The 13558-nt window shown below is 43.2% G+C and overlaps 1 protein-coding gene across 1 annotated transcript; it reads left to right on the forward strand.

Moving 5' to 3' along the window:
* Positions 1-1756: 1756 nt before the first annotated feature.
* LOC106993818 (spermatogenesis-associated protein 31D1-like) lies at positions 1757-7641 on the forward strand. The gene is given in 7 exon segments (XM_077966425.1): positions 1757-1942; positions 2692-2738; positions 3325-3393; positions 3701-4650; positions 4653-5312; positions 5314-7138; positions 7140-7641. Coding segments are annotated over 7 exon segments (4239 nt in total).
* Positions 7642-13558: the final 5917 nt, after the last annotated feature.

The following is a 13558-nucleotide window of genomic DNA, read 5'->3' on the forward strand; positions in this document are numbered from 1 at the left end:
ACTTAAAAACCCACTTGTAACTGCTGCTAATTGGAGTGTGTATTTAGGTCGACTTACATCTGTGTTCCCAGGTTGCAATCCTCAAGCTTGACCCAAATGAACTCCCTACTTATAATAATTTTCCATCAGCTTCTTCCTTTATGTCAAGGAGTATGTGTGTCTGTGTACAGAGTATGTTCCAAAAGTGCTTGAACAGTTTAAACTTCACTAACTTCAGAAAAAAAAAGTTCTATAAATTTACACCTAAGATCCCTTGAAATTTTAATTATATACATTTATTGTACATTTATTTTCATTTTGTAGATGTTAAGTGATGAATTATTAGTGAAACCATGCCCCTGAGAGTTGAAGAAACCAATGACTAATAAAATTAATCAGTTTACAGGATAGCCGATTAAACAACAAAAACAACAATAACTTGCTAAAATGCCAGAACTCTCCCTGCTTCTGAGATTTAAAAATTGGCTAAAACGGATTAAAACTATTAAGGCCAACTGGAGTTTGCACAGAACAAGCTGGCTGACGTCACAGCCCAAATTTCTGCCACGTTTCAACCAACTCCCCACAAAAGTGCACATGTTATACATGAAGGAGCGTTAAACTAAACTGTGCATGCCGAGGACTTTCAGACCTCCCCTTTCCTTTCACCAATCAACTATTAATTCCAGAGGCCACCCCCTAAACCTCTTCTAATAAAATGACCACATGAAAGCCAGCACAGGGGACATATTTGAGCTGGACTCCTGTCTCCTTTTTGGTTAATTTACAATAAAAAACTTCTTTTCTCAAAAACCAAAATTGGGCTGTGAGCTTCTTTTCCTTGCTAACATTAGTCTTTTTTTTTTTTTTTTTTTTTTTTTTTTTTTGAGACGGAGTCTGGTACTGTCGCCTAGGCTGGAGTGCAGTGGCCGGATCTCAGCTCACTGCAAGCTCTGCCTCCCGGGTTTACGCCATTCTCCTGCCTCAGCCTCCCGAGCAGCTGGGACTACAGGCGCCCGCCACCTCGCCTGGCTAGTTTTTTTTTTTTGTATTTTTTAGTAGAGACGGGGTTTCACCGGGTTAGCCAGGATGGTCTCGATCTCCTGACCTCATGATCCGCCCGTCTCGGCCTCCCAAAGTGCTGGGATTACAGGCTTGAGCCACCGCGCCCGGCTTGCTAACATTAGTCTTAATCATTTGAGACAGTCCCTCTGATTGGAAATTGTAAAAACTGACTTAAAAAAAAAAAGTAATGTTCAACATTCACCAAACGAAATAAATATAAAGCAAATTTAAGTTTTATATCTGCATTTATGTAAAGCAAAAATATTGTGTAGATAAGATGGATTTGAGGACATAAGTGATCCTGAGAGTAGCAAAGCCTGGGTACAACAAATATTCCAGGCAGTATTTCAGGCTTTCAAGGGAGTGTACTTGGTGGGGTCCAAGTTAAGGGCTCCAAACAGTAAAGCGGGACTTGGGTAATGCCTGGTTTACTGTTGGAACAAACTGAAAATTCCACTAAGATAAATATATGACATGAAAAAGGATGGACTTGGGAAATGGAGTGGCAGGATAGGGCAAAGGGACCCAGAGAGCCCAGAGAGTCGGCTGTGCTGGTGGGGTTGGGGCTGTGGACACCCCCCCTTTTGTTGCTCCCTCCACCCTCAGAAACCCTCTGTGACTCTTCCATGCTCTGTGATGCAGGCCTGGGTTTATAGTTAAGCCTGGGCACCCTCAGTACTCAGTTGCTTCAGGCAGCCGAGCTATTCAGATCATGGAGAATATCCTCTGTTTTCTGAACAGCTATATTGAGACAGGGTTGAGCCCTGACTCACATTACTTGGATATTGACCCCACCTTCATTTGCTTGAGTGGGTTGGGGTTGTTTATACTGTACTTGTTCTATGTGGTATTGATCCTGCATTCGTCACCCAGTGAAAAAAATAATGACATCCAAAAGGTAAGGAACTGTGGGTGAACACCCAAGAGAGATGCCCTGTTGTTTTTTCCCAATCCTATTCCCACACTTCTAAATAAGTCTGGTTGGTTCAGGGACATGTCTTACATGGGAAGTCTGAAGAGAGGATAGAGCTTCACTCTTCTGTGGAAGAGGTTGGGCAGACTTATTGGTTCAGGTGGACTAAGGTTTCCATCTGTAGCTCATAGACTACCTATCTGGCTGTGGTGGAGAGTTCCAGGATAAAATCCTAAACACAGTAATTCTGTGGTCCCAGATGGGATTATTTAGAGAGTATGGGCTCTCTGAAGGAGAACAGTCTCTGCTGAAATTTGATCATGAGTCACATTCCCATGTCACCTGTCATTCAACAAAGCCTTCCTTCATGTTGGGCTGACAGGGAAGTAATGCTGAGAGTCTCTGAGCAGAGGCTGGGGCCAGAGCTCTGTCTCTGGGACACTTGTCCTGTGAGGGAGCACAGATGTGACTGTTGGACTCTGAGACTGTGGCCTGGATAAGGACTTCTAACTCAGCACATCAAGTGTGGCTCTCACAGAAGAAATCCTCTTTCAGCTTTTCAGAGATGGAAAAACAGGAAATATTTTATCACCTTCAAATATTGACAACAGGATCATATTTCTATTAATTATAGTGTCATATAATTCTTGTATAATGAATAAATAAATGAATGAGCTTCATAGAGTGTGAGAGAAGTGTGTCCCAGTCTGTCATTATCTTTCTTTTGTTCTCAGCATCAGGGCAGACCCAGGAGGAGAAGGAAAGGTGGAACATTAAAAGGTAATGCCAGGCTGCTCTATCTGAGCTTCAGGGTGACCCTTCCTGTCTCTTTCATGAGGAGTCAGTCCCATGATTTCTTAGAATGTCAGTTACTAGATAGTTTCAGAAAACGCCCTCAGAAGACAGGCTCATGGGAAAGCAATCAGACACGAGACACTACTCATAGTCCCTGCTCTGCCCATTCATGAGCATGATGGAGTGATGGACCTGAGTAATGGGTGTTACCCAATTGGTGGCCAACTGCGATATTGAGGAAGGACTACTGGTTGGCTTGGAGACACAGTTTCTGTCTCACAACTTTGCAAAAGTACTTATCTTACTTGATGCTCAGATTCCTCCTGGAGGTAACCACTGATGTCTGTGTTTCATGTGGTGGTTTTGAGCATCACATGGGGTAATGTATATGAAAGGACTTTACTAATGATGCCAAATACAGATGAGAACTTGTGAATATTATCAATAACTATTTGCCTTTTCCTACTGATTCTTGGGGCTATCAGAGTTTAATATCCCAAGGGTCTTCCACAGAGTGACTTCTGTATGATTCCTGTGCCTCTACGTTCATTGCATATAATATATTGTTCTGTTTTCCCAGACGGCAAAAGTTTCCAGAGGGAAGTAGAAGAGGAAAGGAAGCTACTTTCTATTCTGAAAAGGTGATTAATCACTCTCCTTCTGTCCTGTTCCTACCCCCTCTTTTTATTTTATTTTTTTATTTTTTATTTTTAGCATGTTTTACTCATTTCAGGGATTCCTTGTAGCCTGCTGTAGTTTTGGGAGTGGGTAGCCATAGGAACGGGTATGTGAATGAATGCTTGTGGAGAGGCTATAGTGAGGTCATATGACCTCATATATGGTAAGGTCATGGGGGGGGGGCAATGTGAAGTGGGCAGCAGGATTCAGGGGGCCCCACCCCTGCCAGGATAATAGACCCTCCTTTCCTTGTTCTGATTCTGGCTGCAGCTTTGGACCTCCTGTTTCCTGCGGTCCCCTGGGCCAGCATCATGATACCACCCGCTTTCGTCGACTGTTATGCCCAGACCCTGTCTGTCAGGTGTGTAACAGAGCAACTGCTGATATCCAGCGACTGCTGTCTTGGGAGTCCCTGAAAGATGCTGCTCCTTCTGTGTCTCCTTTGACTTCTGCAGCTTCTGCAACTGAGTCATCGTTCACTCTCTCTTCCACCCCCTCAGCAACCCCTCCAGAAGATGTAATACTGTCCCCTCGGCCTAAGCCTTCTCCACTGCCCCAGTTAATTCTCTCACCTGACTTGATCACCTCCTTAGCTAACTTGTTTTCACCCTCACCACTGAGGGACCCTCTGCCACCATAGCCTGTTTCTCCCCTGGATTCCAAGTTCCCCGTAGGCCATTCCCCACCCGAAGAGCTTCCCTTTCCCCTTCTCCCACAACATCACATTCAGAGAGCGGAGCCCAATCTCTATCCTGTGGCCAGTATGTCTCTGAATCCCACCTTTTCACTTGACTCCACCATATGCCAAGATATTTCCCAGGCCATGAATCCCACTGATTCGCGTGCTCATCATCACAAACCACCAATCCCATCTGCTTTACCATCGGAAGACTGCACTGTGACTTCGTTGAAATCAAGACTCACCATCTTGAAGCCTTTTCTGGAGATGTTATCTCTAGGTGGCTCTGGTGGGACATCCACCTATGCCCCAACAATCAAAGGCATTGACCATTCATGCCCTGCATCTTCAGAATTCTCCTGGTGGCATCCTCATGCCAAGGGCTCTTTTTCCTCCAATTTTGTGCCATCTGATTTCATGGAGGAGCTTCTTACCCTTCATTCTTTTGAGGCCTCTTTAGGGTGGCACTCTGTGGCCAACGTCATACAGCCTGTTAACATCTCCTTTGTCAGTCATGACATTCTGGCACTCTTGGAGAGACAGTCAAAAAAAGGTGTGATCTTCTGATGTGGAAAGAAAATGAAAACAAAGCAGGATCTTTTCCAACACAACTTAGGCCAAACTACCAGCTAAAGTCTTCACGGAAAATGTTAGCCTCAATTGCTGATAAGCATGACTTGGCAGCCTCCCTTACTTTTTGGGCCAGTAAAGGCAAACTAGAGGGGCAGCACATCCATCAGCAGCCCCCATACTCTAAGTGCTTTGAAGACCATTTAGAACAAAAATATGTGCAGCTCTTCTGGGGTCTCCCATCTCTGCACAGCGAGTCTCTTCACCCTACTGTTCCTGTCAAACATGGCCATTCCTCCATGTTTGTATTCTTCAATGGCATTACAAATACATCTATATTCCATAAATTTTCAGTACTTCCCCCTCCCCAACCTCTGTCCTTGCCTAATACCCAAGCTCTGCCCTTGCCTCAAACCCTGCCCCAAGGTCAGTCCCCACATCTCACTCAGGTCCAGTCCCACAATCAACATCAATCTCTACTCCCAGCCCTACTACCTAGTTCTCCATTCCTGATTAGGATCTGTGGAGTGTGTTTTCATAGACCCCAGAATGAGGCACGGTCTCTTACGCCATCTGAAATTAATCTTCTGGAGTGTAACGTGTTGCAGAAAGTGCAGGAAAGTGTGTGGGGAGAGCTTAGGTCAGAAACAACTTGAAAATGCCCTGACAGTACATTTGAGCAAGAAATTTGAGGAAATCAATGAGGGTCGAATGCCTGGGCCTGTGCATAGTTCATGGCATTCAGTCAAGCAGACAATGTCTCTTGCTGAGGAATCCCACAGCCAAATAAAACATCGAAATTTGGCAGCATTGGTGAGTGAGGACCACGGCGTTGATACTTCCCAGGAGATTTCTTTCCTTAGCTCCAACAAACAAAAGACGTTTGAAACTCATATTAAATCTTCCCATAGGAAGATGCTGTGGGGCATTCCCCACAAGGTCCTGGAATACATAGAAATCTTCAAATTGAAAAAGGACCTTTCCAATTCCTTTTCCCATTTCAATTTTCCCTCCTCAGCCACCTTCATTTCTCGGGGAGATACCAAAGATGGGGTCTCTAACTCTAATAGACAAAGCACCTTCCAAGGAGGAAAGTTCGGAACAACAAGCTCAGTCCCTGTCCTCGATAATCCTCATCATGTCACCTCACCTGTTGGCAAAGAAAAACCGGAGACTCTAGGAAGACAATTTACTAATGCTGATCATGACCTTATAGAGACAGATTCCAAAGATGGGGCCTCCATGCCCCTTAGAAAAGGTACTACAGATTTTCAAGGAGAAAAGTTAGAAACAACCAGCTCATTCTCCACCCTGGGTCATCCTCAACTGGTCTCCTCACCTATTTATCAAGAAAAGCAGGAGACCCTGAGAAGAGAATTCGCTGATACTGACAATGATCTTACAGAAAGTGTCCCAACAACTGAGGATGGCGGACAGACTTTTCTGCCCCCCGCACACAGCATCATAGACGAAGTCAGTCAGAAACAGACTATACTGGCCAGTAGATGCAGCACAGAGCTGCCCATAATGCAAGCTGGAGTTGGCCGTGAGTCAAGGGATAAGAGAGAGAGTGCCAGTAATGTTAACAGGCTTCAGGGCAGTAGAAAGACCTATCCTGTCACCAATGGGTCGAAGGAGATGTTCAAGGAAGAGGAGAGCTGTGCTCTTCAATCACAAAATAGGAACAACTTGACATCCAGCAAGTCAGGAAGCTGCTAAGAGACAAATGTAAAAGCAAGCACATCTCATGAAACTGAAATTTTCCCACCAAGAGTATCAGTTCCCCAAGATCCTAAATCGTCATATCTTAAAAATCAGATGCTGAGTCAGTTAAAGTTGGTCCAGAGGAAGGATAGCCAACTTCAGAGTCATTTCACTGACATGTCTCTTGCCTTAGATAACTTGAGTTCCAAGGACTTACTGACTCATCCCCAGGGCATTTCAAGTCGGGACACAGAAACTTCCCAGGTGCTGCATGTCCACTTGGAGGACAGAGGGATCTGTGCGGCACAGCAGCAGGAGCCCAGTGTCCCTACCCATGTCTTACAGAAATGCCAAGTTAAGAATTTTTCACCAGTTACAAAGAGAGTGAGCCCTCTAAGACCCAAGGGAGGAGAGGTTGGTGGAGGGGATGCAGGGTTCAGGACATCCCAACTATACCAACTCAGGAGAAAGAGCCACGCTATTCATAACAAGACATCAAGGGAGTTGCTTGGGAGCAAATCTTACCTAACCTTGAAAACAGAGCCTCCTCCTGAAAACCTTTTCAGAAAGTGGATGAAGACCTTTTTGCAGTGGTTTAATAAACCCAGCATAACATATGAAGATCAAGAAAGTTCCCAGGCAAAGGATAGCTCCCTGTCATCATCTGTGCAGAATAGAGGTCGAGTTACAAGTAAAGCTGCTTTTACTGGGACTACTGAAGCTCAGAAAATTAGGAAAGACACTGGGGAGTTCCTAGAAGCTGTGGCATAGGCCTGGGATAGATGTCACCTGTCCCCAAGAGCCCCTTGCCTCCCCAGTAGAACTTGGGAAAGCTAAGCACGGGCCAGATGTGGAGGGCAGAGCAGAGCCTGTCCAGGGCTATCCCCACAACTGCACAGCTGCCTCCTGCAAAGTGACATGTACCAAATCTTGCAGCCAACAAGCTATCTTTGTTGGCCAGAATTATCCTATAATGATTAAACAGATCATAGACAAGTACAGACAGCCCGAGAAAGTTGAGGCATTTAAGGGGAAGATATTGTGTCAAAGCCATCCCCCATCCATGCCCCACAGGAAGCCTATGCCACATTCAAACCCCACTTGTTGGTGTCATGTCACCCTGGTGTGTCCAGCTGTCCCAACCAGTGCTAAAAGCACTGTGTTCAGTGATGTGCCTTTACCAACTGGACAGAAAATGCTTCCGAAGCATTTCCAGGGAGGAAAATTTTCCCCCACAAAATCATTCACTGCTTGTTGAGAACCTTGACTCTCCCTAATAAATGTTCTAATAAGATTGGTGTCTTTTCTGTGTGTTGTGTTAGGAGGTATAGGTTTTGGGCAACCGAAGCTTGTGGTTAGGGAAAGGTAGGCGTTAGTTCAGCTCTTACTGACTCCCTCATTTGACTTTTAAAAGGTGACCAATCCTCTGGAGCTCTTGTGGAGGAATGAGTATCACGTGCCTCCAAAAGTCCATTTTCTCCCTGATGAAGTCTGAGGAGATGAGCTCTTTTCTACCTCTTTGCTTGAGATTTACTGATACCGTATGGCAGCCTGCACCTTCCTCCCCATTCACTGCTTCATGTCCTTTAGAGCAGTAGGAAGGCAGGCCTTGCATATCAGAAGAGAGGGTCAAAGACAGGTATGTTTTTCAGAAATAGGGGTTTAATCACTGTTTTAAAAACGTCACTGACCACAGCATTATGTAAGTTGGTGGGAGTGTTTGGGGTATTGCTGGTTGCGGTAGGGTGTCAGGAACACTGTGGATGCTGCTTAAGAGTTTGAAAAGCAGGGAATCCTCATGATTTAGGGAAGCACATTTTGACCTCAACGTTGAGGTCTTTCTACTAATAAGTCACTTGGGTAAGTAGTTCCCTTCCCTGTGTATTTCTCCATGCTGCCTGGGTTGATGAAATTTTCACAGAGCAAAAAGATCACCTAGCTATCAGTGGTAGGAATGTTGACCAGACAACCACCTACCTCCTAGGGTAAAATATAGCTGAGAGTAAGGAAAAGATGTCTTATAATGAATGAGAAAGTAAGAAAAAAGTGAAGCTAGGAAAGGATGGTCATGCTAGTGGAAAAAGGTTTATGTCCCATCATGCCCATATCAGGACCCTTTGTCAATCTGGATCTAGGCACTACCCCCTTGAGGTTTACCAGGGCACTGCTAAGCTGACAGATGCCATTTTGGCAGAAGTGTCCATGGGGCTGTTGTTTCAGGACTAAAACAGTATCTGCAGGGCTGTTGTTAACACGGCATCCCTCTCTTTAGAGAAGGTGATCTTTGTGCCTTCTTTCTAGCCATGTTGATGGCAACATGCAAGATCTTCCCTTAGTGTATATGGTGCATCTATCAGGATGGACGTGTCACTTATGATCTTCATGAGCTTAGTGGAATATAACAGATATTGTCTAGAACACCTGCAGCTCACGATCCAGAGGCGAGTCCTTGACTATGCATGACGGTTAGAGATATTTGGAGGCTCATTATGAATCTTTACAGAATGCTCCTTATGGCTAAGAGTGTGCACATATACACCCTTAAAATATTAGAGGTCTGAAGAGAAGGCTACTCCATTTATACAGACTGGGACTAATAAATGAGGTGAGCTTTCTAGAGGTCACTTCAGGTAGGTTTTCCAGAAAAATTTGTGAATGCTTGGTGTCAAAACAAAAGCAAAACAAAACAAATCAAAATAGATGTCCACTACAGCTCGCTCAGTCAACCATCCTTCTGTTTACCTGTCCATGCTTATGCTACTGACCCTGCAGTGTCTGAAGCTTGGGATTGCAGAAATAATTCAGATTTCTTGAAGGCTTTAAGAAGCACAAAATTGGGATGAAGCTCAGGGTGAAGAACTTGTGGAGGTGGAGAATCAGTCACCCGTGGATGCTGGGGGGATTCTCCGTGTTCTTCTCTGTAAGCCTGTCCGCTAAATCCTGTAAGGCTGGCAGCCATGCTAACTGTTTTAAAATGGCTGAAGGGGGCCCAGTATTTGGTTTGATTTGGTTCTAAAATGAAGGCCGAGAGTCTCGAAATGAAAGGACAGACTCGGAGTCTGCTCCTCTACTCACCATGTCGATGAAGGTTATACCTTGGTATCAGACATGAGCCCCCAGTTTGAAGGGGCTACATTATCTGGGGTATATGCCCTGGCATTCATCATCATGTGTCAGGAAAATTTAGAACACAGACACACATGAGGAGTTTAGGAGCAGAGGTTTAATAGGCAGAAGATAAGAGAAAGAGAAACAGTTCTCTCTATAGACCAAGAAGAGTCTCCAAGTGGAAAAGACTGGCTGGCAGCGAATGCACCAAATTTTATAGTCAGGTTTGAGGAGGCAGTGTCTGACTTCCATAGGGCTCACAGATTGGTTCAATCAGGTATGATGTTTACAGAGTGTACGAGCAAGGTTGTAAAGCTGGTTGCCCCAACCTAATCTTATTATGCAAATCGGCTTTCCAGTTGATCGGTGCCATCTTGTCTGCTCCTTACTGTACATGTGGCTGACAGAGAAAAGAAGATGGAGCCACCATCTTGAACATATCTAGTCCCCTAGTTCCTGCCAGCATTCATCTGTGCAAGCTCCAAGCTTGCTTGTCTATGTCTGTAGCTTGAATTTACAGGCTGCTCCTTGTTAGAAAATGATTTGGGGCTGCTTCTCTTTAAAAAGAAAAGATTTACTGAGGACTCCCATACCCTTATTATCTGTCTAGGTAATTTCTTCTTAAATCCTGTATCAGCAACATTATAGCCCCAAAGTGAAAACAATTTAAACGTTCACCAACTAAATCAATGAATAAACAAAATGTGATATATCCATACAATGGGGTGTCATTTGTCCATAAAAAGAAATGAAGTATTAATACATGCTACAACATGAATGGACTTTGAAAACATCACGGTGAGAAGCCAGACACAAAAATCCACATATTGTATGATTCCATTTAGTTGAAATGTCTAGAAATGAAAAATAGATAGAGATAGAAAGTAGATTACTGGTAACATAGGGAGGAATGCAAATATTGAAGAGTGAAGGCTAAGTGAAGCAGAGTTTCTTTTTGGGGTAATGAAAATGTTCTAAAATTGATTGTGGTGATGCATGCACAACACTGTGAATATGCTCAAAGCTGTTGAGTGGTATACTTTTGGTGAGTGGATTGTATAGTAAATAAATTATGTTTCAATAAAAACTTTTTTAAAAAGAAAGTTTGTATAGCAGCTTTATTCATAATTGTCCAAATTAGAAGCAACAGAAATGTCTTTCAGTAGGTAAGTAAACTTTTTTTTATATCCAAAAATGGAACATCATATGCCATTGAAAAGAAATAAACTGGCAAAACACAAAAAAGGAGGAAACCTAAATGTGTATTATTAAGTGAAAGAACACAATCTGAAAAGGCTGAATGATACTAACTGTATGACATTCGAAAATGGGCAAAACTATGAAGGCAATAAAAAGGGCAATGGTTGTCAGGGGCTAGTGGGGAGGGAGGGATGAAAAAAGAGCACAGAGGATTTTTAGGGCAGTGAACTATTCTATATGAGATTACAATAGTGGACACGTGTCATTATACATTTATCAAAACCCACAGAATGTGCAACATCAAGAGTGACTGTTAATGTAAACTATGGACTTTGGGTAATAGTGATGTGTAATTGTACGTTCGTCAATTGTAACAAATGTACCACTCTAGTATGGGATGTTGACAGTTGGGGAGGCTGTGCCTGTGTGGGGATAGATGGTATGTGGGAGGTTTCCCACTTACTTTTCCTGTTGACATAAAACCTCTGTAAAAAATAAAAGTCAATTAAAAAGAAGAAGATGAGGAGGAGGAGGAGGAGGAGGAGGAGGAGGAGGAGGAAGTTGTTAATATGTCACAAGGCCCAACATCAGAGAGTTGGCATCAACTCTCTGAAGTATTCCCTGAACCGTGTTTTCCCTTCCTCCTGGCAGAAGAATTTTACTTCTTTATCTATCTTCCCATTGTGTATTATCTTTGATTGTTTTACAGCTTTTTGTAGCATATTTTATTATACTTGTTTGCAGGTCTCACTTCCTGGACTATGACCTGTCCAAGGGCAAAGGCAATATCTTCTTTTACTGATATTTTTACAGTAGTAGGAATACTATGTAGTAAAGTTCAATAAATATATTTGTTGTGTGAATGTATGAATAACATCTTATAACTACTGTTCTATTATTTTTTTTTTAGAGAAAGTCTCATTCTGTCACCCAGGCTGGAGTATAGTGGTGTAATGTCATCTCACTATAACCTCCCCTTCTGGGTTCAATCTATTCTCCTGCCTCAGCCTCCCAAGTAACTGGGATTACAGGTGTCTGCCACCATGCCCGGTTAAGTTTTTGTATCTTTAGTAGAGACTGGGTTTCACCATGTTGGCTAAGCTGGTCTTGAACTCCTGACCTCAGGTGACTCACCTGCCTTGGTCTCCCTAGGAGCCAGGATAGACCTACTGTTTTAAAATATAATTATAGAGGATTTTGCCTCAGAACCTGTTCTGCTTCAGGCTTTTGGGCATCCTGAAAACAGCTGCCTCCAAGTGACTTATCCCAGGGACAGAGGTCAGGATGTGAGGGTGTGAGCATTGAGGAAACTTCCTAGGAAATTGGGAACATATGAAAGTCCTAAACGAATAGTTTATCTATACTGAGCATCCTCAAGTGGTAGCATATTACTCTAAGAGCTTCTGGAAAAGATTCCTCCTTGGAAATAATAAAACCAAGTGCAGTGTGAAATCCCAAGAACAGCCTTCGGGGTGGCAATGTAGGTAAATTGGGAGGATGTCATGGAGCCAATGGTGAGACAGTGTCATCCTACCAGAAGCCACCTCTGCCACCTCCCAAAGGCTGCCTAAAATGCTTTGGTAGGAGCTTATTAGAAGGCTTGGAGGTAGATGTATGTACAATATGTGAAATGTTTTCCTGGGAGGGATGGCATTTTAAACTTTTATTTTATACATTACTGGAAGTCGTATGTAATATAATTCTTGAAAACAGATTTTAAGACGGGGCTACGGAAAAAAACTATGAAGACATTGATGCTAAGAGTGGAAAGGAAAAGTTATCTAATGGGTGATAGAGTACCAAAAATAGCTTTTCCCTTCCCAATTTTGTCAGCATTTAACGGACAAAATGAATATTCTTAACCATCCAACTACTTTAATATTAGGGTATACTTTTTACTTTAAGAAATTACATATTAATTTGTGTAAAATAAAAGCATTATGAATGTAGAGAATTTATTCATTAGGGCTCTGATATTTACTACTGTCTGATTTAGAGAAGTCACTTACCCTCTCTGGGCTTCGGTTTCATTCATTGATAAAATAGGCACTTGAGGTGAAGGGTAGAGCCCGTGGCTTACAGAGGCTTGTGTCTCCTAGCTTCCAGCAGTAAATATTTATTAGATGAAAACTTGGCTGAGGCTGCATATCAAGGAGAGGAGGAAGGGGCATCTCTTGGCAGATTTTATCCTCAAGGCAGGTTACCTGCTCCTGCATAAATGAAAGGAGACCTGGCCTGAGTTGAAGGCTCTCTTAACCTTTCCAAAGAGATCAGTAACACTGGTGGCCCATGGGTAACAGTGGTGGCCCATGGGTGTCTAATAAGGACCTCTATAGTATTAAAAGAAATTTCAGAGAAATTAAGTTTAAAGGAGTTTAACTGAGCATGAAAGATTTGCGAATTGGTTAGCCCCCAGAATCACAGCAGATTCACAGAGACTCCAGGGGTGCCTCATGGTTAGAACCAATTTATGGACCAAAAAGGCAAAATGACGTACATGAATCAGAAGTGCGGTACAGAAAGAGTGAGATTGATTACAACTCTGCCTTTGCCTTATTTGAACACAGTTTGAACATTCAGCAGTCTATGAGTGGTTGAAGTAGGGCCGCTGGGATTGGCCAACACTCAGCTATTGTTACAGGTCCATACTGTTGAGTTAGGTTTTCAATTTGTCTAACTATTCGGCTAGGTTACAGTTCATCTGCAAGGACTCAAATATACAAGTATGGAGTCCTTTTCATGGCACAATTGTTTTCTTTCACAATAGTTTAAGAAAGACATGAGAATTTAAGAGCCAGTTCAGAGGACAGCTGTCATGATAAAGAGTTTAGAAAAGAATGCGTAGGAAGATGGGTCAGGGATGGGGG

This window comes from Macaca mulatta, chromosome 15 (assembly GCF_049350105.2).
Source record: "Macaca mulatta isolate MMU2019108-1 chromosome 15, T2T-MMU8v2.0, whole genome shotgun sequence".
NCBI classification, from domain to species: Eukaryota; Metazoa; Chordata; class Mammalia; order Primates; family Cercopithecidae; genus Macaca; species Macaca mulatta.